The 27,969-nt window shown below is 42.0% G+C and overlaps 2 protein-coding genes across 5 annotated transcripts in view; both read right to left on the bottom strand.

Moving 5' to 3' along the window:
• The window catches only part of EVL (Enah/Vasp-like), a 224,882-nt gene that overhangs the window by 16,908 nt on the left and 180,005 nt on the right, over positions 1 to 27,969 (bottom strand). For all 4 annotated transcript variants that reach the window (XM_073349640.1, XM_073349638.1, XM_073349641.1 and 1 more), the window contains exons 4-7: positions 20,567 to 20,630; positions 14,856 to 14,920; positions 10,448 to 10,674; positions 8,847 to 8,968 (exon numbers count right to left, since the gene is read on the bottom strand). In XM_073349640.1, coding sequence (XP_073205741.1) covers positions 8,847 to 8,968; positions 10,448 to 10,674; positions 14,856 to 14,920; positions 20,567 to 20,630 — 478 coding nt within the window. The remainder of the gene's footprint in view (positions 1 to 8,846; positions 8,969 to 10,447; positions 10,675 to 14,855; positions 14,921 to 20,566; positions 20,631 to 27,969) is intronic.
• Positions 12,272 to 13,530, bottom strand: LOC140912209 (ena/VASP-like protein; the record flags this gene model as incomplete). The annotated part of the gene is made up of 1 exon (XM_073346338.1): positions 12,272 to 13,530. A coding segment is annotated over one exon (966 nt), but the record flags the coding sequence as incomplete, so codon positions are not given.

The following is a 27,969-nucleotide window of genomic DNA, read 5'->3' as shown; positions in this document are numbered from 1 at the left end:
TGTACAGAACTCACTCGTTCTGCCTCCCCCACCCCTGACCCAGAGAGCACAATCTGTAGGCCCAAGGATCTGCACATGGGCATGGAGATGTGGGGCTGGTGGAAATGCACATTAACCCCCCCACACACACACACACGCCCCACCAGCCTCAAAGGGCATCCACAGAGCAGCTAGTGCAGCCTGGGGACACGTTTACATTTCCAATGTGCCACAATCTCCTTTGAGTGTGGGCTTCAGGGTAGCAGGAGGTGAGGGAAAGCTCTGGCTGCCTGGAAGCCAGGAGGGAGCCAGAGCCAGTAGTCAGGCCTGGGCTTTCACATGGATAGCCCTGTGCCTCTGGTGGATCCTGGGAGATTCTGAATGCCCAAAAGCCAATCCAAAGGCTGTAGAACTGCTAAGCCCTCAGGTTCATGGTATCTGTAGCATCCAGGGGCTTTAGAGAAAGCTGAATGAAAAATACTTGAGCTGAGACCAAGATTCTGTATTGCTTTGTCAGCCTGAGACAGGGTAAAGCATCACTCTCTACGTGGCTCAACAGATAAACAGGTTACAAACAGCTGTGATCTATAAGAAGGCTTGAAAGGATTTAATTTTTATCAGTAAATGTGGGTAAACATCAATTTCAGTGTACACATGAACAGCTGAAAACATATGTCCACGCAGAATAATCTAAATGGACAGATAGGCAAAGTAAGAAAAAAATGCAGCTTGGGAAGTTATTAGAGATTAATTTAAGGCTATTTACTTTGTATATTTTGATATGTGATGTTGATAACTTGTGATTTAACAGTTATAAAGCTTAAACTTTTTGAATCTCAACATCTGCTGTCACTAAATAATTGTCGTCTGATCTCCGCCCCCGCTGCATTATTTTGCACTATTGCAAAAACTGAAATAAATAAAAATATAAAACAATGCTTAAAAGCAAACACTGATATTATATGTTGAACTTATAAATAAAAACAAAATTGAATTCTGCCAAGCCTATTTATATAGGAACAATCCTGTCCTGGCAGAGGGATGGGACAGTGGCCTAATAGGTCACTTCAGTCTATCTTAGTTCCTATGAGAGGCATGGCGCAACCTAAATATAAGAGGGCCAGGAAAGTGGGAGAAGGAGGTCCTGGAAGGCCTGTGGCCCGTCTCCTGCTCTTGCACTCAGGACAGACCAGCACTTATATAGGTGGACACTGCCAAGGGGCTGGAAGCGAGGAAGCCATGGCCCTTCCTCCTACCCTGGCTAGTAGAGTCAGCGCAAGAGGAATTCTGGCTGAACTAGCCACTGTCTCTGGGAGTTCATGCTGTTTAGGAGTTCACCTGCTCTCTCTCTAGAGAGGCTTACAAACCACAACGTAGCTCAAAGGAAAACAAGTATTGTTCAGTTTCTACTTTCTTTTTCTTTTTAGTACATTAGCCACAATGATCATGTGATTCCTGAGGAGTGGGAGCATGCACATTTGATTCTCAAGCTCTGCTTAATGTCTAAAAGTACTAGAGAAAACATACCACATTTCTATCCTCTGCAAAGCTTGGCGCCAAGGTCGGGGGAAGGGAAGTTTTCATTTTTTCATCACCATAATTCCTCGCACTTAAATTGTGCTTTACATTTTCAATGTACTGTGCAAACATCATCTAATTAATCCTAACAAAACCACTCACTCTACTGCTCACACAGTTTTTTATATCAGTTTAACTCTACTGTTGTGAATGGAGTTACTCCTGATTTGCACCAGCGTAACTGAAAGCAAACTCAGGCCCACGGCATCTTCAGAGCATAAATCACACACTATGAACTAACAATCTAGGTGCATCTGGGATCCTCCTTTTCCCTCATTCTTTACCCCCTCACCTCCATTTACAAATGTTCACCCTTTTCACTTGGGCACAGACTTCATAGCTGCTTTGTTATGTGGCCAGCAGTAGCGAGCCCAAGATGTGTTCAAGTGCAACTCAATTTGATGGACTGTTTGCAGTGTTCTTGTAGCCATGTTGGTCCCACAATATTAGAAAGACAAGGAGAGTTATTCACTTTCACAGAAAAAATTATAAAAGTCAAAAACGCCTTACTACCTGTGTGTGAACACTTTTCACAAAGTGATCACTCCACATCTGATCTCTCAGTCCTCATCCTCAAAGGAAACCTGAAAATCACTTTGCTAGACACTAAAACTTCTTGGATTTAATAAAGACACTGGATTTATGGTTTATCACAATAATCCATAACCCACTAACTCCCACTTTTTGTCCTATGACTGCAGAGGTGTTAACTGTCCACTTCACACTGAATGGTCTCTTACAATATGTGTTATCTACTTATGCTAAATAATCTATTCCACTCTGTTTAGCTCTGACACTCTGGGTATCTCTACAACGCAATTAAACAACAACGGCTGGCTCATGTCAGCTGACTTGGGCTCACGCTTTGGGGATAGGCTACAAAATTGCTGTGTAGACACTTGGGCTCAGGCAGAATCCCAGAGCCTGGACTCCAGCCTGAGCCCAGACATCCACACTGCAGTTTTATAGTCGTGTGATCCCGAGTCCGGTGACATGGGCCAGCTGCGGGTGTTTAATTGCAGCGTAGACATACCCACAGAGCACCTTTCCCAGACAAAGAAAAGCTCTCAGTAAGCTTGAAAACTTGTCTCTTTCACCAACAGAATCAGGGTCAATAAAAGATATTACCTCACCCACCTTGTCTCTTTGATGGACTGTGTGAGCAGTATGGGAGAGGTGTATTGTGTGAATGCTACCTGGCAGCTGTAGGAAAATCCACCTAATCTGGGGGGTAGGGCTCTCAGCCAGAAAGATTCAGGGATGTCTGATTTCCTATTTTAGATTATTAGGTGCAATGCAGTTCCACATATTACATGGACCTTGGCTGTGATGACTGTAATCCATCAAATACCCCTCCACCTGCAGAAGCCACTTCATTAGATTTTTCTTCCACTAACCTGGCAGCATTTTTATTTTGTTTCTGACTCTGAGGCCAGCAACATCCACCCCACAGAAGGAAAATAAAACCCCACACAACTCTCAAAACCAAATTCCAAACCCCTTACCAACTGAATAGGAAAAATCTGTGAAGGGATTTTCCTTCTTCCTGGAAAAGCCTCACAGATTTAAAAAACAGAGGTGGTCTGTGTTTAAATTCTGAAAAAGCATGAAACTAAGATCTACCATGCTGTGTGACTGGTGTGTATGTGTACCGGAGATGGGGGACAGGGTCAATATCGTTTATATCATTTTAATAGCATTAATAACTTTACTGTATTTGATATCTCCAGGGAGTCAACATAGGTGCTGATTCCATAGGGGATCCAGAGCTCAAGCACCCGCTAAAATAAAACAGGGGGTGCTCAGCACCCACAGGGATGGGTTAATCTTTTGTGGGCCCTGCCCCCTGCTTCGAGGCCCCGCACCCATTTGGCCTCTTCCCCCTGAGGCCTCACCCTTGCTTGCCGCTCACATGGGGATGGGGGGTGGGCGGAAAGCGGCAGAGAGCAGCATCCACTGGCAAAAACAAAAGTCAGCACCTGGGGGAATGACAATTCCAGTGGTCAGAGGTCTTGGAACTTCTCGATCCTTCTGTGGACCAACGCCAAGAAAAGCACTGCTGGGGTGAGGGGCTAGTGTTAGAGTTAAGTTCTGGTATCTTGCAGCAAAATTAAAGGGCCTAGAAATGACAGTGGTTTGTGAGACAGCACTTCATTCTGCTTTGTTTCCACTTCAGTTCTGAAATGATTATAGCAGCTGCTATCATGGGAATCACTAAGTCTTGCAAGCAATGCTTTATATCACCTGAAACCCAGCTTCTCAGTCACTGTGCCTACCCTGGATAAATTCCATCCTTAAATGTGCAGACCTATGCTGAAAAATGGGGATTCTGTTGGTCTCTCAATGACTTTTGTATCGTGTGAGTTCAGTTGAAAAAGGAAAAAGATTTTTTTTCTGACTGCCAGCCCTGTAAACACAACCTGCGACACAATAAGAGTCAAGTTCTCCTTGCACCTCGTACATCATCACCAGTAACAAAGTTCTGCAGGCAACAGGAAGTCCTCACTAACACCCGTGTAACTGCACTTTGTTCAGATGACATTCTCAGTGGACACCTGTGCAGTCTTATTGCCTTCAATGGGTTTGCACAGGTGGAATTTGGTAAACAATTCTTCTGACGACTCCCACGGGGGAACAGAACCTGCGGCTCACTCAGTCTCAGCTGTGTTGGCTGTGCAGTGCTAACAGGAGTAAAATGTGGGGAAAGCTTATTTTTGTCACTGGAGTGAGCACATATGACTCTGCATACACCAAAAGGTCCACATCTGTTGGCGAAAATAGACGCCACACTTAATTAGCCACTTTCTTAGATTACAGCCACACATTAAAGATGCACATTTTGTGGGGCTTACTACTTCCAAGCATAAGAGATGGAGACTTTCCTTAACATCTGGAGTCTGTCTGTCCATCTGTTCTGATTATTTATACAGCGCTAGTCACTGGCCTGATTACAACTTTAATATAACAGTTTTACTCTTCATTCTTTATTTACACCAGCACAAAGTGAGATCAGAATCTGACCCACTGAATCCAGTGAATAACTATTCTAATTCAAATGAACCAAAGATAATTGTATATTTGGCATTTTATATTGTTCATAACCAGTTTTTCAGGACTGTACATTTACATGGTGCTTTACAACTACCTGTCTTGTGTGTATAGAACTCTGGTTGAAACCAATAGGGGCTGGAGAGCTGTCTGGACAAGGCCATTTGAATAAGAAAAGTTCTGGGGCAGAGAACATTATTTAGCCATTTTAAATCTGTATGCTTTGTAACAGTGGACCCGTTCCTATTTATTCCTCTCCTCCTCTTCCTGCATTTTTACTCTTTCCCTGTTTACACTTTGTATAACAATAAAAAATCCTTTAAGATAAACTCAAAAGCATCTCTGACATTAGTGACTTGTGAGCTACAGGCTGATAAAATGAACATTACAATGGAAGGTTGGGAAGAAAAAGCAAAGAAGGGAATCAGAATGATGTGATTTTTAAGGTGTGATATCTCATGTCCTGCCAAGGAATAGAAACACTTGTGTGGACGTACCCAAACATATTTAGGACCAGTAACATTTCATTGGCACATATAATCAGTAAAAATAATGGTCAATGCCAGGTGTTATGTTATTAATAATGGCCAACGGATACGTCAAAAGTGTAAAGTAGTAGAGAGAATTTTATTAATCTGTAAAGGATGGAATGTTGTGAGGGAATTATTTATTGTACAGGTTTTAAGATAGGTGGCAACCTATGGTGGGAGAGATTTCTAAGGGAAGGGAAAAGGGAGGGGGAAAAGAATAAACAGTTAAAATTAAAAATGTATGCTCTAGTCCTGTAACTGGATCTATGCAGGGGGACCCTTGCACCCATGTGGATCTGACTGCAGGTGAGGCCCATAGAGAATATTCTCCTGGCAGTTACCCCAAACTAACCCTCTGACTTCCATAGGATTGTAGAGAAGTAACTGAGGGCAGAATTTTTTATGTCTTGACAGACTTCTGAGTGATAGGTGCTTTGCTGGTTAAACCGGCCTGCATACTGAGAACTGGGCATCTATTTCCACTCAGTCTTGTCTATGTTCTCTATGCAACAGGCAGTAAGTGGAGTCGCATCTTACGCGGGGGTTAGGTTCTAAAGTCAACACGTAAGGCGAAAATCGCATATAGTCAAAATTACCCTTGAAAATTCCTTAAATCGCCAATAAAGTACAGTATATTGTACATGATTTTATGTATACAACCCTGTACAGTAATATGTATAAGTGTATAATGTATACAGTAACGTACAGTATATAATAAAGAGTACATATGCAAAATATAATTTTACAGTATTGTATTTTTAATTACTGGGGGTAAGTACAGGTGGGTAATTACAGGGGGTCGTCAGGGCTTGATGTCGATCCAGGAGACGGAAGTGACGAAGAGCTTGGGTGACGGAGAGCTTGTCGTAGACGAAGTGGTTGGCTCTGGTACAGCTCAAGAAGTTGATTGCGTAGGCTCAGCTGCTGCTGGTTGTTTTTCCTTGAAAAACATGGTGATCGGCAACTGTTGCTGTTGTGTCTTGAGCTGCTCAAACATTTCTTGATATGGTCTCAAATACTCCGTAATACTACATGTGATTTTGAGGCTTCGTTCCATAGATGGATCATATTCAGAAATTAAATCATTCAAGTGTTTTGCTGCTTGAAACACTTCAGCAAATTTATGAAGATTCCAACTTGCTAGCTCTTCCTGTTCGTCGTCATCATCTTTGTCTTCTGTAAATGATTTTATCAGTTCCTCTGACTAACAAAGAGTTAATGTTTCTCTATGGCTCTCAATTAATTCTTCAATTTCTTCCTCAAGGATGTCAACAAAGCCATCATCACCCACTTGCCTGGCCACCTGAACAATGGTTTCACTTCTTTGTCAATGGTCGGGAAACCCTTAAAATCATTCACACAGTCTTTCCATAGGTTTCGCCAACATGCATTGACTGTTTCAGGCTTGATTGCATCCACTGCCTGTTTAATATAAGTGATGCAATCGGCAATGTTGAAGGACTTCCAACACTCCATCACATTAAGATTGGGATCAGCATCCATAGCGCTACGTATCCGTGAGAACGTAAGCCTCGTGTACGTGGCCTTGAAACAGCAAATCACGCCTTGGTCGAGAGGTTGGAGGATGGAGGTGGTATGGGGGGGTGGGAGAAAGACGACTTCAACATCGTTATGTGCAAACCGGAGTGCCACAGGGTGGCCGCAGGTGCATTGTCTACAATCAGCAACACTTTAAAGTCAAGTCCTTTCTCTTCGAGGTACTGCTTGACCTCCGGAATGAAGCACTTGTGGAACCAATCCAGAAATAATGTTGCCGTCACCCAAGCCTTTTTATTTGATTGCCAGAACACAGGCAGGAGATTTTTGTTCTTGCCTTTTAGAGCACGGGGATTTGCAGCCCTGTAGAGCAAGCCCAGCTTTATTAAATGCCCAGCCGCATTGCCACAAAACAACACAGTCACACGGTCTTTAGCTGCTTTGAAGCCAGGGGCTTGTCTTTCTGATTTCAAAATGTAAGTGCGGTTGGGCATTTTTTTTCCAGACGAGCCCAGTCTTGTCAGCATTAAAATCTTGTTCCGGAAGGTAGCCCTTTTCGTCTATGATTTTCTTTAATTGTTCGTGGTAGGCTTTTGCTGCCTCTTCATTGGCAGATGCAGCTTTACCAGTAGTCTGCATATTTTTGAGGTTGAAGCGTTTCCTAAAACTGTTAAGCCAACCTTGGCTGGCTTTGAATTCCTTCTCATCAGAAGGCTGTCCCTCTTCGGGGGGAGATTTGAACAGCACGTAGAGGCTAAGAGCCTTTTCTCACAATGTGTTGCCATCAATAGGCACACGTTTATGGTTCATGTCTTCCAGCCATAAGTTTAATGCCTTTTCCGTCTTCACTAAAAAGTCTTATCACACACCTTGCTCGTCACCTTAGCAGTTATTGGATCACTTGATGCCACGGCTTAATGAATTTCTCTCTCTCGAATCTTGATGGCACGGATGCTAGATTCGTTGCAGCCATATTTACGTGCCACGCTGGAGACAGACATACTGTCTCTCAATAAGTCCAACAGAGTCAGTTTTTCCTCCAGCGTTGGACCAGATCACTATTTCTTCAGTTGAGCACCAGAAGAAGTAGTTGGCTTCCGTTTAGGGACCATGTTGTACAAAAAATACGTATCTTTAAGAACTAGAATCACACTCAGCATGGCGAGATGCTCATGCTAGGAGAGGCACGTGGGAACTGAGACCGACTGAGGGAACAGCAGATTCACATCTCCCATCTCACGCTCACTCCAAGGCATATGCTCATTGAGTGGAATGATGGGCGGAATCGCCCGCACTATTTACAGGTATCACATTATTTTTGTTTTTTTTCTGCCGAGCACGTATAGTTGAGTTTGTGTAAGTTAAATGCGCGTATGATGCGACTCACCTGTACATTTTGATTTCCAGCAGCATAGAGAAGCTGCAGGGACACCAAAAAGTCACATGAATGCATCCTGTACTGCCGTCACTACCTAGTAAATACTCCTATGTCATTGCTAATAACAAGCATTAATCCCCCTGCACTGCATTGATTTTAGAAAGTTATTCTTTGGGAATCCAGGGAGCATGAAGCACAAGTGCTATGGTGGGAATTATCTGCTTTCAACCCTATGTAGACTCATCAAGGAATCTGCTTAACCTGGCATCATAGCTGATGTGCTGTATTCGCTGGGTAAGAGGTACAGCGACATTTTATTTTACTACCTCAAAGGCTACCAATATGCAATCTTGTTATTACAGTTTTGGATACTTTTTTGGTCCATTCCCCTCGATATACCCCGTAATAATTATCTGGCCGGGGCTCTGTTGAAGCTCATTCCTTTAGAACACAGCAGCTTTGACGTAGATTGTAAACCAGCAAAGTCAGAGAGAAAAATCAGTAACTTCTAAGGCTCTCGCTCCCACAGAATCTGCAGGCTCAGCTAGAGCAGCTCAAGCTGGTCTGACACCATTGGTGGCAACACCTATGCGTTTACTGTGTCAAAAAAAAAAAGGGGGGGGGGGGTCCAGGGAATAACACCTACACAGGAATAGCAGCGTGGCAGGCTGTTAAACTGATCTCTTGAACTTCCACAATACTATATCCCATGCAGAGTTTTGCCAGTTTCAAAGAGGCATTGGAGCTACCCAATTGCTAGTAGATACTGAAAGCGAATTGTTCCACTGTCTGCTGGTGCGCTTGTTCTAGAGTTTACTTTAGGATGGAGTACAAACCTTTTTGCCAGTAATTTATTCATTTCTTCCATTAGTCCTCCTCCTCCTCCTCCACTACTTGTTCGATTGGCATCGCTCTTCGAGGCCCCACTGGGGCTGGAGCCTCCTGAACCATCTTCTGGCTTAAGACACAAATTGATATTGCAAGTCACCAGAGGAATTTATTGTAAGCACCGGCCCTTTCCGACTAGTTTAGATAATCACTCGGAGCAAAGCACCAGGATTGCAGCATGCAGTCAGAGGCAGAAAGCACAATGGGCCAGAACGGAAGCAAATGTAATTCAGGTCAAACCCAGTGGCTAATTCACATATTAGGATTGGGAAACCCCCCGTGGATTTTGTAAATACCTGAGCAAACGATGAAAATGACAACAAAATGCTTCTGAATTTCTGGTGAGATTATGCAACTCGTACTCCTCTCAGTGAGCGCCTACTCACACACAGGCTGCACAATCAAGCCGTTATTTGATAAGTCTAGTGTAGTTTTAACTACTTATCATCATGGTTGATAGCATAATACTAGTGAGTATTCTACAGGATACGCTGGAGAGAAACCAATTATGTCTTAGTCATATGAGAGATCGATGCAGGCACCTGCTAGTTAATCTTCACTGAGCAGTGAGGATCAAAGTGTGAATTACTGTAAAAACAAGTCAGGAAAAAAAAACCAATTGGAAAATTTCCTCCTGAAAATTATAAAACCAAACATAGAAATCTGCTTTAAGGACTGTTTCTAATGGACAAAAGGCCATTTTAAAGGCCCAGCCACACTGCACGTGCAGCTCAGGAAAAGGCAAGTGCAAACGGTCATAAATAGCCACTGAATGTGCACCTGCAGTAATTGTGTATGCGACTGTGCACCTAACTTATTTAAAAATTTGACTCTAGGAGTGAAATCCTGGCTGCACTGAAGTCAATGGGAGTTTTGCCATTGAATTCAATAGGGCCAGGATTTTACCCTACAGGTTTCCAGCCAGGGGTGAAAGTAAGGCAGTACAGGTCAGCACAGCGTACCGGTAAAAAGTGGCTTCCGGTACCAGTCCATACAGCTGACTTTAAGTCGCTTCCCCTTTTGTGCCCCCTGTTGCACTCACCGACGGGGGACGGGGGGGGAAGGGGGGTGAAGAGGGGAGGCAAAAGGAGCAGCTGCCCTGGGGCTCCAACGGCAATTTAAAAGGGCCTGGGGCTCTGGCCGCCGCTGCCGGAGCCCCAGGCCCTTTAAATCACCGTTGGAGCCCCGGGCGCCACGGGCCAGGCAGCGTGGATGGGGTGGCTGGGGGATGCTGACCCCTAGCCCCGCCCCTTCTGGGGGAGGGGGAAGGAACCAGCCCTGTACCGGTAAGAGTTTAATTTTACTTTCACCCCTGTTTCCAGCACAAATCTTTTTCAGCCTTCCTTTCAATAACAGCCTGTACAAGCAACTGACTTGTCACGGTCCATGGAATGGTCACTTAAAACACATTTCATTGGGCTTTGTCATGAATTCCGACTATCCATGAAATAGATTAGCAGAAGGTTAAATAAAACTTTAACCAATCAAGCATTCCTCATTCTCCAGTGAAGGCCAGACTGTGTGAAAACCCCAGTGCCACAAACCTTACCCGTTGTACTCTCCTGAGTTTGGCACCAGCCAGGGCTGCTGCTAGTCCTGACATTGACCCATCGTCAGTGCTACCCCCGTGTCCTCCACCTGCCGGCAGTGGAGGAGGGGGAGGTGGCGCTGCTCCTGTAGGCGGAGGAGGTACTGGCGGGGGTGGCGGAGGTGGGGGCCCGCTGGACGAAGCAGGGATTGTGGCAGCAGAGGGATGACCAGGTGGAAGAATGGGACCTGAAACATACAGAAGATTAAATAAAAATAAAGAACATTCTCCCCCATCTCACATACAACCCGTATTGACAATTGGGTGAATGAAGGTTTGATGACATACAATCAGAAGAATGATACACGCTGAGTATGTCAATGGTACATCCTCTGCTTTTTAGTTATCATTGGCAGCTGTGTCCTTATGCAAAACCCCTGAAATATGTAAACACCACCTATCCCTTCCTCTGGTCAGGCTACTGTTCTGTCTCAACACAGAGTACACTTTCTGGTTTACTTTTGGGATATCTCTTCTTCATTTTAACTTTTCAGATGCAGATACATAAATGTTATCAACTAACTCTGTGAACATCAAAGTCCACTTTTCAAATAAAATCCTGGGCTTTAGCTACACATTTCCATACAACTTCCATTTAATGAAATTTGCGTGGCTAAATCCTCTGCCAGTCTTTGAAAATTAAGGGGCAAGTGTTCAATTTTAGCCACGGTGTACTTCAACAGAAGCTACTGCGTGTAGCAGCGTCCTTCAATGGACTTATTCGAATAGGTTAACGCCTCTGGTATATTTCTCCTATTTATAATGGGACAACAGAATGAGGATTCCATCAATGGTATGTCACCTAGAATTACTCCATCTCATCAAAGGCTTCTGTTGCTATTTAATTACAAACTCAACTGTGCAACAAACATTAATTTGAAAAGGTTTTTTTAATTGGTTTACAGGGAAAATTTGGGAATGATATTCAGACAATAAGGCCTGATTGTCTATCTATTTAATTTTGCTTTTTTAATAACGTCAACCATCATTGTGGTCAGTGATAACCTCCAACATTATGGTCACAACATTACTCCTGCTAATAACTATGCTCACAATGCTGCTCCTGCAACGAATTATAGGTGCTATTAGCAGTACATCAGCTATCTCCCTACCTATGTGGGCCCACAAATGAGATAGCTGGCAATTCATTGCGAGCACAGTGAATTATAGGTGCAAATTTACACACACAAAATTAGTGGCCAGGCTGAGGCCTGGCTGAAAAATAATTGAGATTATAAATTGACCTCACTCAAAAATAATGGGCAAGATACTTCTTTGGTGTAAACTGGAATAAGTGTGTTGAAGAAAATGGTTATACAGTGACCTACACCAGTTGTGGGTCTGACCCAACAGAGACAGCTGAAATATCTGGGGCAGGAAATTTGTCAGTGGACGAAATATACAAATGTTTCCCAAGTTCTCTAGGCACATCCATTTAAGCACAATATGTTTATACAGAGAGATGGGTCCAACTTGCAAAACCTGATCTGGATTTTGAACAGCACAACACAGAGCTGTTCTAATCCAGGCATTTTAACAATACAGGCCATATGCAAAATACAGATCCACACGCAGGGCTAGTCTACACTGGAAAAGGTTTGCTGGTTCAGCTATCCTGGCAAATCTTCCTAGTGTAGCTGCAACTTATATGGACAAAAGAGTGTTTTTGTAGGTCTACCTTTTACTGGTTCCCCAAATGAAACAAGCCAGACTGGCAAGAGCACTTTTTCTGCATCTATACTAGGCCTTTCATCAGTATAAAAAATGTTAAAAATATTATGCCCCAACTGTCATTATTACACTTGCAACAGTTTCTAGAGTAGATCCGGCCTCAGACTTTAAAAACACTCTCTCCCCAAAGATTGGAGCATTTGGATATGAGGTTTTGTGTCAAGCCCACCACCAGTTATAGCACTAACCTTCTATACCTTTTCCCTATTTGTCTGAACTATCTGGTGCAGTAGTATTAGTCTTCGATTACTCAAGAGTTTTTCCCACATATTGTCCTGGGGCAGAGCAAACTGGGCTTTATGAACAGTCAGGTCAAATCTAAAGCTTTTTTAACTGTTATAACTAATTCAAAACAAGTACTTACTCAAGTGGGAAATGGTTGATGAAGTCATGAAAGGAGGGGTCTTCTTGGACAAATTCACCTCAGATACAGCAGCATAAGCGGGAGGTAATGAAACAAAGTGTGACATGGCCTGGTACAATTGCTTTGGAGGATGAGGTGAAGGTTGGGAGGACTGAAAAGAAGCCTGGATAAAGGAACCAGCAGGGCTGGTTATAACTGGTAGCTGAGAGATGGGTACAGTTTCTAAGTATGAGAAGAAAGACCCATCCACGCTTTTTACCTGGGTTCTAGAGGAGTTTAAAGGAATTTGTGTGGTTAGAGGTTCTTTGGGGTGGCTGTTCAGGCCTATCTGAGGTACACCTGCAGAGGCTTCTTGGACTGTTATATCTGTAGATCCCCTGATTCTGCCATTCTGGACAGGAATCACAGGAAGGACCTCTGGAATATGCGGCTGCAGGACAAAACCCTTCTGCACGGGGGATGTAGATGTTACAGGAGAAGAGGAAGACTGACGAGAGTGTGAAAGAGAGGAATGTCTAACAGGCTGGTGAGGTGCAAATGGAAAATGGGAAGGAGGTTCAGGCGGTGGGGACAAAGAGATCTGTTTGATGCTTTGTGTTACAGTCCTGTGGTTTGGCCATACTGGAGAGGAGAAGGAACCCAGGGAGGGTGAGAGCTCAGAGGCAGAATGTCTGTGACGAAGCTGTGGGAATTCACTGGCTCTGTTAGAGGATTTGAAAGAGGGTTTACTACTGGACTCGGGGATGGTAGATGCTGAAGAGATAACGTTGGCATAAGATGGCGGTGGAGGGGCAGCACCAGCGGAAGTAGAAGCACTGTAGTTACTGTAGTCAGGAGGAGGAGACTGGCAGTGGGAGGGGGAAGAAGACACTTTTATCTGAAGGGTAGAAACTAAAAGAACAGAAAAGAAAAGTGAAAAGAATAAAATGGGTATACAGCAAGGAATGAAAACAAGGCAGAGTGGTTAGGAGACAAGGAATTAAAAAGTAAATGAAAGCAGAAAATAATAAATAAAAAAGGATGGTGTAGTCACGATTTTAGTGATGTCCAGATGACTGCAGCAATCGAGAGCTGTTCCTTCCTTTATTTCAAAGCAGTGACACACACAGCATAGGCTAGAGGTTTTGCTTTGATGTTTGTAAAGCTTCTTCTAACCCTACAAACCATCTTGAGTCAGAATTACACACATTACCTTTGTTCCAAGGACAGTGGCAAGTGACACTTTGAACATAAAGACAGGCACACAGGTTGTGAACAGCACAGAGATGCCTCCATACATGCAAGAGGGCGCTCAGCTGGAAATGTCACTATCTCACATATCATGCCTACGTCAAGGTTCCTCGCAGAAGCAGAGGCACATCTGTTTGTTTCATTTGTTTTAACTGACACAAAATGGCACACAATTGTGTGTGCCCAAATTAGGAGTTCAAAGCTGCGGAGCATTATTGTGTATGACTGCCACAGGTGACATTTTCTGTGGACACAACTGAGCTGCTTTTAAATTAAAAAAAGCTGAGCAAAAACTAATCTTCCCCCCCCAGATTCACAAAAAATTCTGGCTTCTTTTTTACATATTTTTTCACAAAAGCAAAAGCCAGATTTTGTAGACAGAAACTTCTCTTCCCACCTCACCACTTATCAGGTATACTTTCCCACTAAACATACACAAGCCCTCTCACCTTATTATTCCAACTAACGGACTCTTACAGTCAGATTCTCTTCTGTACACCCCGTGGAAAGCTGGAAGAGCCAGGCACAGACACTGATCTCTAGGTAGGGGGATCCTATAGTGCCATGGAGCTAGTAGAGTGATTCCTATGCCACCCACTCTCCCTGTGGCTGTGTAGAAAGTGTGACCTTTTCTGCACCCTAGTGACATCAGCCCCTTGGCACTGTGGGCAGCAGCATAATTTAGAGCAGCCTTTACACTGCTCAGTCTTAAGCCGGTCTCAAAGCTAGCATGGGACTGGAAGAGCACAAAGCTTTGCTTAAATCCACCTTTACATGTCCCATCTGAGTTGCGCTGTGTGCACTGAAGTTTGGACTTTAAATTTCAGTCAAATTGGTGAAATAATGCAGCCATGTTCCAATTTATTAGTTTAAGTCTCTAACTGAAAATGCTTTGAAATCCCATAATGATTATAGCTATATTTAGCAGGCCAGTTATTTCTGTAATAACGCATGACAACCACCAACAGCTAGAGGAGACAGGAAGGGAGAGGAATATGTTTGCATTGTTTACAGTTACATTGCACTGCACTGTTTGATACATGCCTGTGGTAGAGGTTCTTCTTTCCAGAGATTCCTGGCGCTGTTGCTGCTGCTGGTCCATCACTTGCCTAAAACAACGGTTTTTAAAACATTCTGGTTTTATTTTTTACTCTTTTTAGAAAATGTTCTATACACTGAGACGGGCCCAAGCAATAGAGTTTGCATCTATGGGGGCATTAATCGGCCCATTATAGAAATAAGGGCTAGACCGAAAGGGCTGAGGTGAGTTCTGATCTCATGTACACTGGTATAACTCCACTGATTTCAGTGGAGTTTCTCTTGATTTACACCAGAGAAAGTGAGATCAGAACAGGGCCCTGCACTTGGAGCATATTGCAAATACTTGTAACAGAAGCTTGTAATTTATGTGATAATTCTATAATGGATATTAAAATGTGGAATAGCCAATGAACTTAAAGTAAGAGAGTACTGCAGTATCTCAGATCCCAATCCAGCATAGCTCTTAAGCATATGCTTTACTTGAAGCAGCTGAGGAGTTCCACTAAAGTCAATGGGATACCTAATGTGCTTAAGTTAAGCACATGCTTAAATATTGTGCTGATATGGGGCACAAGGAATGGCAGTATACTGATAAGAATTTAAAGAAATGTGATTTGGGTTTAGTGGTTGATTGTACATAGCCAACTGCTTCACAGAGGTGTATAAAAAAATTCCTTTATTACAACCATAGAGTTTTGCAGGTGAACAAAGTATTAGACACCTGGTTAACAGAATGATCATGTAATACTTTAAATACCATGAGCCAAATTTTGTCCTCAGTTACTGCTGAGATCAACAGGACCAATATTTCTTGACTGTCTGAATAAGCAATGACCACAAAATTACTCTGCTGAATTTTTAATAGCCTTATGATCATGAGCAAAGTGTTGATTTCAATACTTTCATATGTAAAGCTTTGCAGGGTTGGGCTCTTGGTTGGAAATACATAAAACAAAGCAACCTATTAGAATATTCTGTATCAATGGTTTAATAAAACATTCCAAAAATCTTCTCCATTTTATTGAGTTATGCAGTTCCCCAAATTTCCCACTAGAGGTCCTCTCTTTCACACTAACAGTCCTGAAGAAATATTGCTCACTATAATTGATATAATCTCTATTTGACTTTTCTTTGGTTAACTAAAAAGCCGAACAGCTAAAACTAGATTAACAGTTAGCTATTTTAGAATTGACATGATATGAACTATATATTTCAACAACACTTAGATGTGACTCATATTGTGGAAGGAAATGATATTTATATTACACATACAAAAGAATGGTTTCAGAGTAGCAGCCGTGTTAGTCTGTATCCGCAAAAAGAAAAGGAGGACTTGTGGCACCTTAGAGACTAACCAATTTATTTGAGCATGCTAGCTCACGAAAGCTTATGCTCAAATAAATTGGTTAGTCTCTAAGGTGACACAAAAGAATGTTACATTTACAAAGTCAGGCATTCAAAAGTCAAAGCACTTAATTTGGTCCTCTTGTGTATATGCATTATGATACTGTCTAATTATATAATCACGTCATATATTTTCCATAGGACCCCAGCCTCATTTTATGTACAGTCGAGTAACCTTAACTATAGGTGGTGCTACCAGCTCTGCCTATAATGAATTAATATGCAGCGGCCGTTTTAAATAGGTTTTCCCGGTTATATTTTATATGCATTGTATTTTAAAACACATATATTTGATTTACTGTGGAACTTATGATTTTTACTATATGTAAATGACATGTCCAGAAAAATTACATTAGGAGATGTACAAATAAAGTTTAATGCTTTAATTTGCATGACAGACATTCCCACATTTTAGGCTCCTAGCAATGGATTGGCCCATCCATAATTAGGATTATTCATTATGCAGTGATCAGTCTTGTACTAGATTCACAATAGAAACCTGGCATGTAACTCCTCCACATGAAGTCACAGGGTATAAATTGTATGCAATGGTGCAATTTTTGGAAGAGCAGTAGGGGCACATAGAAATTATACTGTAAGAGATGGAGTCTGGGCAGCGTGTTGCATGTCCCATTGCGGTCCCAGTGCTGGGCTGAAGTGAAAAATCTAGCAGAACGTTCTCTCCCTAACTGTTCCCACTGCTGGAGGGGGAGCTTGGCCCAGCTGGGAACTGCAAGTCTGTATATACTCCCAAGGGAAGGGCCCAATGCAGACACTTGAATTTCTGGCTGGCCCTGGCTGGCCGGCTGCACCCTACATGTGCTAAGGGTTCAATCCTACAAACATTTGTTTATGTGAGCAGACCTTACACACATAAATTGTCACATTTATATCAATGGAACTAAGGAAAGATTATTTATGTGAGTAAAGAGCCTTATGTACATACTAAGGGCTACTGATACCAGTATGGTACTACTCAGTATGAGTAGGAGTAGCCAGATTGGGCCCTGTGACTTTAATCTATGTTGTGTTTAAAATAGTTAAATAAAGTCTTTTAAACAAATGCATTTTGCATTGTTTTCCTCATCTTCATTTTCCTGCCCACACAAAACTTTAGGATAAGATTTTTAAAACGGACACACCTACAGTTAGGCCTTTGGTTCCTCTCACTATGCTGGCATTGTCGAAGCAGGATCTCTCCCCTAGTGTAGACACACTTATAAAAGTGCATCTACTGGCGTAGCCAATACTGGTTCAGTAACTGCACTAGGACTTTTACCAGCATATTTATGGTACAATGTGTTGGTAAAAAACCCACATTCCTTACTGACATAATTATGCTGGTAAAACTTAAGTGTAAACCAGGTCTTAGGATCCTACATCTATATTTAGGCACCTATATTTGTGGCTTCATTTTCAAAAGTTCTGAGCACCCAGCCACTCCCATTGATTTAGACAGTATCTATAAAATTAGCTCTTTACTGGTATAGAAATACAGCTGTACTATACTGGCATAGTGCGCCAAGTATGGATGCAGCTATATCAGCAAAGCTATGCTCTGTACCGTTAAAGTAAAACCACCCCTGCAACAAACACAACAGGGCTATACCACTAAAAGAGCAGCTTTGTCTGCATAGCTGCGTCTACACTAGGGACTTCTGCCAGCAGAGGGATCACACACCTTTTCCCATCCCTGACCAGCAGGGCTATGCTGGCATATGTCCGCAGTGCAGACATAGCCTTCAATAAGAACAGGATTAGGCTCGTATTGTGCAGGGCATATTTCACACAAAGCACTGCAAAAAACACGCATATTCCCCACACCTCTCTGAACCACCACCAGCATACTGGTGCACATCAGGGAGTCTCCTCTGTGAACTTTCTGAAAGTTGAATAGTCCCAAAAATAAATCTTGACTCTCTGAAATGAAACAGTCTCTCCCTCTGTCTTTAATATTGATGTGGAAACCTTCATTAAATTTGAAGTCTTTTCTATGGGCCACATCCTGCCTGGTCCTTACGTGGATTTACAGTGTGTGGGGCATTGCAAGGCAGAATTGTACTACTGGTGCTTAGTGGAGAGCAGCGACTACTCCCTCCCTATATCACCAGGGGTGCAGTGTCCCAAAAGGGAGAGATTCCTGCGTGCCCACATACCAGCAAACAGAGTACATCAGTGGCATGTAGGGTAGTAAGCGGCACCATGGCCCAAAGGAACCTGGGGAGATATCCTGACTGTGAGTTGTTCCTACAGGCATAGCAGAAGCCCTCTGAGCCTTGAGTGCTTGTGATGTTATTAAGACGGACTTCTACAATTTCTGCCACTTGGTCTTAGCTGCGTTCTGCAAATACGTTCCACTAAAATCCTGACAAAGCTATTTCTTATTCATTCCAAACTTTAGGTCAATTCCCCCGAAGGTCCAACTGCACCCCTGCTGTGACTCCACTCACTCCAGCAATGACTTGGGCCCACTTGTTTAGAGAAATTTTTGCAACTTTCTAATTTAAAAAAACATCTTGGCAATAAACCTTTCCTTAAATGCTTAGAGCTCTGTCCTCTGCTGGCGAGTATCGGGGTAGCTCCACTGACTTCAAAGTGCTCCAGCATACACCAGCTGAAGGTCTGATCCAGTCATTCTTTGTCACCTGTATTATGGCAGACTGTAACTGCAAGCCTGCTCAGTGGTGTTCATTGTATGGGACAGACTGTGCACCTGGATGAGGGCTGGGGAGTTGGGACACAGCCTTCTCCTCTTGTCCACCTGCCCACGGTCTAACTGGGGAGCACAGGCACTACTAGCCACAGTGCCAGCCTCCATAAAATTGGTGGAATGAGGAGAAGGACACAGCCCTGACTCTTCACTCTGGTCAGCAGAGTTGGCCCAGTATGAACAGGAGTCCATGCTGCACCTTCCAAAGGAAGGGGCTGCTCCTGCCCCATTGTGCATTCCCTAATGCCCCAGGAGGAATTCTGGCTGAATCAGCACGTCACATCAAAAATTAGCATTACAGTTTGGCTATGGGTGACGTATGCAACAAAATGCAACCTAAGCATAATTTCTTTTGGACGTCAATATGCAGACACGCATACAGTCAGAGACAAGGCAGAACAGGAGACAGAAAACAACCGTGGCCTATAAGCCAAGATACACATTTAGATCAGGACTCTTATTTGGATTCACAACTCCATTTTAAAGTTTTATTCAGTTGTCATCCTAGGTCAAGGCATGATCCTAATAAAGGGAACTATAAACCTTTTAGGAAGTAGCACCAGACCCAAAGGGTTAAATTCATCACCAGGAACGCATACTGCCAATAGAATGGGGTCTATGCAACATGATCTGCTACTGCTAAGAACTGATCCAATATAGGATCATATAAAGCTCTCTTATTAAGCTTAAGAAAAAAGCACACTAAAACCTGATGCAAATTACTTTAAAACTGGTGTTATCTGTATCTCTGGATATCAGTATATCTTATTCTTGCCTTTTAGTTGAAAAAAATATCTGGGGTTTGAGTTCTTTACTATTTAGTAACTAAAAATCGTTGCAGATAAGCCAGAATCATGCCAGAATTTAGCTGTATAAAACAACTAAGAAGTTAAATATGGAAAAAATGGCATCTATTAGCAAAGGTGTCCTGCTTCCTATACACTGACTGCACATAAATAAAATATAAAATCACGTTAATTCACTAAAACTAAGTAGTTTGAACTCACCAAGTATTTTCAGAATAATGATATTCAAAGTACAAAATTATCATTCCTAAGTGAGCCAAGTGCTGGTTAAAGCAGTCTGGCTAGTGATTTTTAAGTATAATAATGAGCCGATAGAAGGTTTCTCTTTTAAATGTGTGTGAATGCATGTGTATGTGTGTACACAAATGACACACAGATGCCACACTGTTATAGAGTCAGGAATGGTTCTGTTTGGGAATCCAGGCTGTACATGGGACAATGGGGACTCTGCCCATTGGAGATATTCAGTGTTCAATTTGTGTGCTGGAGCCAGAGTATATTTCCTAATTTCAAATTTTTTTTGATAAACCCATAACAAACAAACAAAAGATGAACTGTGGGAAACTACAGAGTGTTAAGTCTGACCAGTTACAGGTGCCATCAACCTGAATGTGACCAAATCGGGGCCAGATTTTGCAAATGGATATACACAAGCAGACCTCTCTGCCCTGGTAGAGCCCCACTGACTACAACTGCATGATTGGGGCCATAATTAGTATAATTCACATGGGTCATTTCTTTTAAATATAAAATCATTTGAATTGAATACATTCTTTTCAAATTTTATTTCTTACCTTCGCTGCACTTCCATTTCATCCGGAGAGGGTCCATTCTGAACCTGGCGCTGGATATTTGGACCTATGTAAAATACAACCAATTATAATTAGCAAAGCAAATGCGGTGACAACATTGCTACCATTTCTGAAACACAGTGCTGTTCACAGACTCCTTGCGCACACGTAATAAGAGAGATCAGCGCAAAGATTCAAGGAGCAGGTTTTCTACCCTTTATTAATTTTAACATACACTGAGTCAGATACTGAGCTGGTGTAGTAAATCGCTTCCGTTTCATTGAGAGAAACTGGCCCAATATCAGCATGTCGGAACAGATCTATCAAGTAACTAATAGGCATTGGTGATAACTTTAGACAATATAAAGTAATTGTGTTAGAGTGAAGATCTGCAGACCTGCAACATTCGAAAGGATGATGTAGTACAACTGTTAACCAAGCTGCACAGTTTAAGTTTCTACAGAATTTAAACCAGGCCTGGCTGGATAGGCTCTTTTCAACCTATCCTTTGCTGCAGACACTGTGCAAGTTCTCTGTGTGGAACTTCCATTGATATCCAATATGCAGAATGAGTACAGAATGGTGATAGGTATCAAAGGACAAGAGATCACAGCATGGATCAGAGAGAGCTCTTTGCCCTAAGAGGGTTGCTCAGCTTCACTTCACTGTTCTCTCATCCACACCATTCATAAAGGCAGCCTCAACAGCACTTATTGATTTATAGCACTCAGAGGACAAATGTAGGAGGTCATGTAAACAGTAGTGTACATTTCATATTGGTAACTCTGCACAGGTCAGTGTGAGGGAATGTAAGCTGGTGCCTCTGAAGTACCAAGCCGGCAGAAGGGCAGTGTTAAAGCAAGAAAAAGCAACAACCAGGAGGATGTGAGACTATGTAAGATAAAGCATGTCTGTTACAGGCTTTGTTTTTCCTTCTCCAATCCTGACTGTCCACCTTCCCAGAAGGAGTTACGCCAAGTTAAATCCTCACTAACATATGCTGATTTACCAACATTTAACTTATGTCCCAATTTAGGTCACATCTCTGCATTTGGTCCTAGCAGTTTAATCTGCTTCTCTTCTTGGACACCTTTATTAAGTTCACTAGTGTTTACATATTATTTTCTGAGAGGAATGAAAATAAATAACAAACATAGTTATTAATAATATATGCTCTATTAAATTCTATGTGTGAAATACTGGCCCCATTGAAATCAATGGGAGTTTTGCCATTGGAGTCAATGGGTGATACTTACAGAACTCTATTAAATGCTACAAGAAGTCTCCTTAGAGGGAACATTTTGAAATAACGTGGCCATAAAGAGTCCAATGCACACAATCATTATGGACTTTGGGCTTGTAAAATTTCAAATTTAAAGGTTCAGCCTTTTTTGAGTTATCCTCCAAGACAGTCAGAACAAAATGCTTACGATCAGAATATTTATAAATATATATATCTAATAGACTCCTCTCATAACTCAAAAATTGCTGAGATTTCTCTCAAATTCTCAATTTTTTTAAAAAAATGTCCCGTTGGGCAGACAAAAAGCATTGAAAAGGTGAATATTTTTGAAAGTTATAAGTGCATGAAAAAAAGAGGGTATAATGGAAATTGATTCGCAACCTTACCTACAGTAGTCTGTACTACTGACAGCAATAATATACTGTGGATGGCTGGGTGTCGATATCTGCATATTCCAGATAGAAACACACACCGAGTTTACATAATGTACATGATGGAGTGATGTGGCATAAGGGTTTTATAGGCCTGAGTTTTTGATGATCACTGACAGAAGGAAAAGCCAGGAGTGAGTTTAAACGGGGCATCAAAAGTTTTATTGGCACCCGTCTAGCTCACCCCACATAATCACGTATTTTTCTATGACACAGTAGATTCTACTGAAAAATTATTTTATAAGGGTTTAAAAACTGTTGGTACCATTTTTCTCTGTTTGTAAAGACTGGTTTCCTGAGTGTCATTAACGCCACTGTGCCCAAGGATTCAGAAGTTATGTCTACACAGCAAAGAAAAACCTGCGGCTGGCCTGTGCCAACTGACTCAGACTCGTGGGGCTCAGGCTGTGGAGTGGTTTCATTGCTGTGCAGACTTCTGGGCTCAGGCTGGAGCCCAAGGTCTTGGACCCTCCCACCTCACAGGGTCCTAGACAAATATAATTGAAATCAGAAAAATTAATAAACGTAAGTATAAGAATCAGATAAGTAAAGTGGTTTCCTGCATTGTTCATACTTACAACTTTATGGGGACCATTTGAAGTAACAAGGTCAGTGGAGATCCCTGGCATGACCATACTATGGCTTTTGCCATTCTGTGTCATCCCTGGTGATTCCCTTTGGACAGAAAAGTAAGTGGAGAACATCATAATAGGATGAACCCACCAGTAGTAATCAGGTATTACACCTCTTAATTCATAAATTTACATATCAGTGACCACTTAACTAAGTCTCAGTCCCTCTGCATAAGTAGCTTTTCAGGTAACCATAATTAGGGGTTCGGTTTGTTGCCATAGGCTAGATGTATCAATGTATTTGCATCACCGTCAACACCTTTCCCAATATTTCCAGTACGTCAATGCGGCTAACTGTGAGGGTACATGTTGCTCAAAACCCACCTACGATTTGGTTATTTTCCAGCTTAAACTATCTTGCGGTTAACATGTTTACAACAGGGCGCTTACTGCTAAATACTATAACCTTAGCTTAGTGGCTCTCAACCTTCCCAGACTATTATACTCCTTTCAGGAATCTGATTTCTCTTGTGGATCCCCAAGTTCCACCTTACTTAAAAACTCCTTGCTTTCAAAATCAGACATAAAAATACTCAAGTGTCAGAGCACACTATTACTGAAAAATTGCTTACTTTCTCATTTTTACCATATAATTATAAAATAAATCAACCGGTATATAAATATTGTGCTTACATTTCAGTGTATGGTATATAGAGCAGTATAAACAAGTCATTGTCTGTATGAAATGTTAGTTTGAACTGAATTTGCTAGTGCTTTTTGTGTAGCCTGTTGTAAAACTATGCAAATATCTAAATGAGTTGACATACCCCTTGGAAGACCTCTGCGTTCCCCAGGGGTACGTGTACTCCTGCTTGAGAACCACTGTCCTAGGTCACTAATGCTAAGTCTTTATGCTTCTTAAACTAACAAAATTGTAACTACTATAACTACTAGGCATCCCTGGACCTCAGCTTATTGCCACGCCTACCTTAATATGAAGAAAGAAAAGGAGTACTACTCTAAGGTGCCACAAGTACTCCTTTTCTTTTTGCGAATACAGACTAACACGGCTGCTACTCTGAAACCTACCTTAATAGAATACTCATATTGTATGTTCCCCTACTTGTGTTTTAGCTATACTGGCATCACTTATAACTAATAAAAGCACTTTTATACATAATATCTCAATGAAGCTCGTTTTGTAACCTCTCTAGGATCAGGTCAGGCTCACAGGTCAATAGCCCACACATACTTGTAGATGCAAAAAAGGTGGCCAGGTTTTAAAAATCTGTCCCTTTATCTCAAAAATCATACTGTGTAGCTCCAGCCCTTAGAGTATGGAACAGACCGAACTGAATTCTGCCAACTCTATTTTAAATTTCTTTTTTGCTTAATTATATTAATATAACTTGATTTCATCTCCTTGATGAGGGCTCCATATACCTCTGTTCTGTACATTAACACATTAGCAGGGTCTCTTATTTAAGATCCTAGTTAAAGAATTTTGCATAATATGTCACTGTCAGTGAAGGACAGCAATGAAGTCTCAGCATGTAATGACTCAATCCCCTGTGCTCCTCTGCATGGGTGGGTAGGTGAGAATAAAACCACATAAAACTCCATGGCAAGGCCGTGCACAGAGGAAACGTGGCTATGCAAAACTTCAGAAATTCCATGTATCCCACTGGCTGTGGGGCAAGAGGGGTATGCTTAGTAGTGAAAGATGAAATTGCACTGGGTGGCTTATTTGTCTCCTCTCTCCTACAAAACAAAAAGACTGCAGAATGATATTAACATTTGTGGAAAGATAATGCTGCTCGAACCAGCATTAACGCTTGCTGCATACCCTAGTCACAGGGTTCACCCTAGCCAGTGGCAGCATGGATTCTTACTGCCAAATCTGGAAAGTGGGGGTAGGCAGTGGTCTGGACATGAGAGTTGGGGAAAAGTCCCTCAGAGGATAACTTGGGATAACTGGGAATATTGAGCCTCTGAGGCTTTTGCTGCCCCTGCATCCCCACCTAGACCATGGAGGGGAACATACCAACTCAGTTTGTTCCCCTTCACTTCCCCCACCGCCTTCCTTAACAGGATTATATACGAGCATTACCAAATAATTCCTTAGACATTCCAGCTCTGATCTCCGTATATAGGCAGAAATGACTCTTTTCTAGGGAAATGAGAAACCTTCACTGCAAAACTGACAAAAATGCATCCAATTTTGTTCAAAACCCAACATTTAGGTCAGGTTTTCCAATAAATTTACAAACCTGGGCTAAGCTTCTGGTAAACCTGGCAGGATTATCATGGGAAACTGTGGTTCTGGCTGAATTTTGCTTCAAGTCTGACTTCCCTGCAAACCCATGCAAACCCAAGTCTGATTAAAAGTTTGCAAGGGTCTTACAATCCACAATGGTGGAGTCTCACGCTGCTCAAGTCCTTCCTCATCCCTGGGCTTGTTTTAGTTTTCTAATGTGCTCTGCCAAAGCTCACACAAATATTGAATGTAGGGATTATTTTCATAACAGCCTGATTTCATATATGCATGTGCTGCAGGAGACAGATCACAGACAATAGCTTAAATTGAAATTTTTTTTAATTAAATGGAGCTATCTGCATTTAACTGCTCACATTTTCATGTGCTTTCTAAATATGAGCAGACGTGCAATCAATGCAGCTGGTAATGACATCCCCATATAAACATCCCTCTCAAGTTGCAACATGATTTACCTCCTACCCTGACAGCTTTTGGGAGCACCCCGCCCCGGCCAGTGTGACTGAATACAATGATCAGGGGATACCCTTCAGTTCCTGCACTGTTTCAGTTTCATGGCTGCTGCAATCTACATTTTTATCAATTAATTCAGGAGATGTATTGCTGGTGTCTGATGTTTCCATGCCTCTTTGCTTTGTAATAATTTATTGCATTTTATATGAACATCTTGTGACTGAGCTCTAGGCCTATTTTTGGGTATACAGACACTGGAAAATTTTCATATTAGTTTTGTTCCCTTTTTTGTTTGATGACAATTATCCATAATGTTTCCCGACCCAGAAAACATTTGCTGTTTTCACATCAGTTCCTGACACTGGCTGGTTTCTTCCTCATCAGCCTTGGCCCTATGTGACATTGACAGTCCCAGCAGCACTGCCTTTGGCCTAGTTATAATCTAACTGAATGCAACTTCCTGGTGCTGATGCTGCTCCATCACCTTTTGTACAGCTTTCGCCTTTCCCCTGACTGAACTAACAGGGCTTGAAAGGGAACTCTCTGCAGTATGATACTGTTACCAAGCTTATTCTGATTGTGGGTCTTACTGTGTATATTTGCCAATTTCTATTGAACTTTTGCTGAACTTTGTCAATAAAACCTGGCTATTTCATTACCATTGCACTTTGCCATTGTAGGGGGAAAGATATTATTATTGTTTTGACTCAGAAAATTAGTCAGTAAATGAGATCAAAGCTAGATATCTGTTACTGAGAGAAATTATGTGCTACTGCTTGCATTGACTCTGAATGGAAAGCCTTTGCAGGAAGGAGCCCTCTTATTGTTTTATGTGGGAACAACCCACAATTTCAAGCAGTGTTTTTCCTAATACAGTTTTTGTATTCTGCTCTTTTGTGTGTGTTTACTGATGCAAGCACTACCTGATCCTGGATATACTTAAGAAAATAGCAAACCACAATCATTTTTCTGAACATCCATGAACCTGGGTTCAGAGAAACAGGAACTCTCATCTACGCCACACATAGTTTTTCCTAGAGCTGGTCAGGAAACAGATTTTCTGTCCTCAAAGAATTTCAAGATTTTGGAATTTTGTTTGGTCTCAAATCAGGATAAAAAGGCAAAATTTTGATTATTTTTTGCAAAACAAAATTTAAAAAAAGAAAAAGGTCAACTTAAATGTTTTGTTTCAATAAATTCATTGTTTCATTTCTATTTTGATTTTTAATTTTTTAATATAAAATAAATGTCAAAACAAAAAGTCATTTCCAAATGAAATAAAATCAAACCTTTTCATTCCGAAAATGGCATGTTTTAACATTTTCAGAAATGCTCCGCCCCCATCTTTTTTTCCTGAACAAAATTTCATTCAAATCGATACAATTTCACAATTTTTTTTGGTTTTGTCAAAACAGCACTTCCCAATGGAAAACTGCTCCAATGAGAATTTCCCCAACTGCTCGAGTTTTGACACTGATTTTTGCAAGTCAGCACAGCAGCTTCACAGTGGGGCCTCCACACCAATACCAACTATGCAGTGGGTGGATCACTGTGCCAGCAAAACACAGGCTAGCGTGCTGAGCATGGTCATGGTAGTGGGCTAATGACAGGGTCATTGGATCCACATTTATATGAATATAGTGGCCCTAGTTCACCAAACAAGTGGCACTGGAGGACTGAAGCCAATGGGCTCAAGAAGAAGCTGAAGAGGTGCTATGCTGCAGAACCATGTCCAGGACCTGGGTTGGGGACTGGATTTTGTCTCCCCAACCACAGCCTCTTCACTTCACCCGAGAAACTGAGAGGAATTACCTCCTATCTAGGCTCTAAATTAATCCCTTCATTGTGATATTGGAACACCTCATATACAGCACCTTAGCCAAGGCTAGTTGAGACTGGGGCATTGATGAGAGCAAGTTGGCTGAGGTTCAACCCAGACAAGACTGAGGTAATGATGGTGAGCTGGCGGAAGCAGCTGGAGGAGATGGCAGAGGTAAGATCAGTCCCTTTGCCTGAGAGAGTATGTCCACCTTTAGTTACTTGGGTCATAACATGGGTGATTTTAGACCCCAGCTGCTGTTTGATGAGCATACTACAGCAGTGACCTAGTCAAATTTTTACAATGTGCCTCTGTCCAAGAGGTTGGAACCTCTTCTTTCAGATGTGGACTTTGCCATTATTACCCATGCATGTGTGATGTCCAGATTAGATTATTGCAATGTACTCTGCATGGGACTACTCCTTAAAACCATTTGGAGACCTAAGCTGGTACAGAATACAACAGCTCACTTATTGAGCACTGCATCTTGAGCGAGCACCTGACATCAGTGCTCTGGGATCAGCATTGGCTTCCCATCAGTCTCTGGGTGGAGGTTAAAGTGTTGGTTATGACCTATTAAGCGGCCTAGGGACGGCTTACCTGGGGGACAGCC

This window comes from Lepidochelys kempii, chromosome 6 (assembly GCF_965140265.1).
Source record: "Lepidochelys kempii isolate rLepKem1 chromosome 6, rLepKem1.hap2, whole genome shotgun sequence".
In the NCBI taxonomy this organism is placed as follows: Eukaryota; Metazoa; Chordata; order Testudines; family Cheloniidae; genus Lepidochelys; species Lepidochelys kempii.
This window is presented reverse-complemented; position numbering and strand designations above follow the sequence as displayed.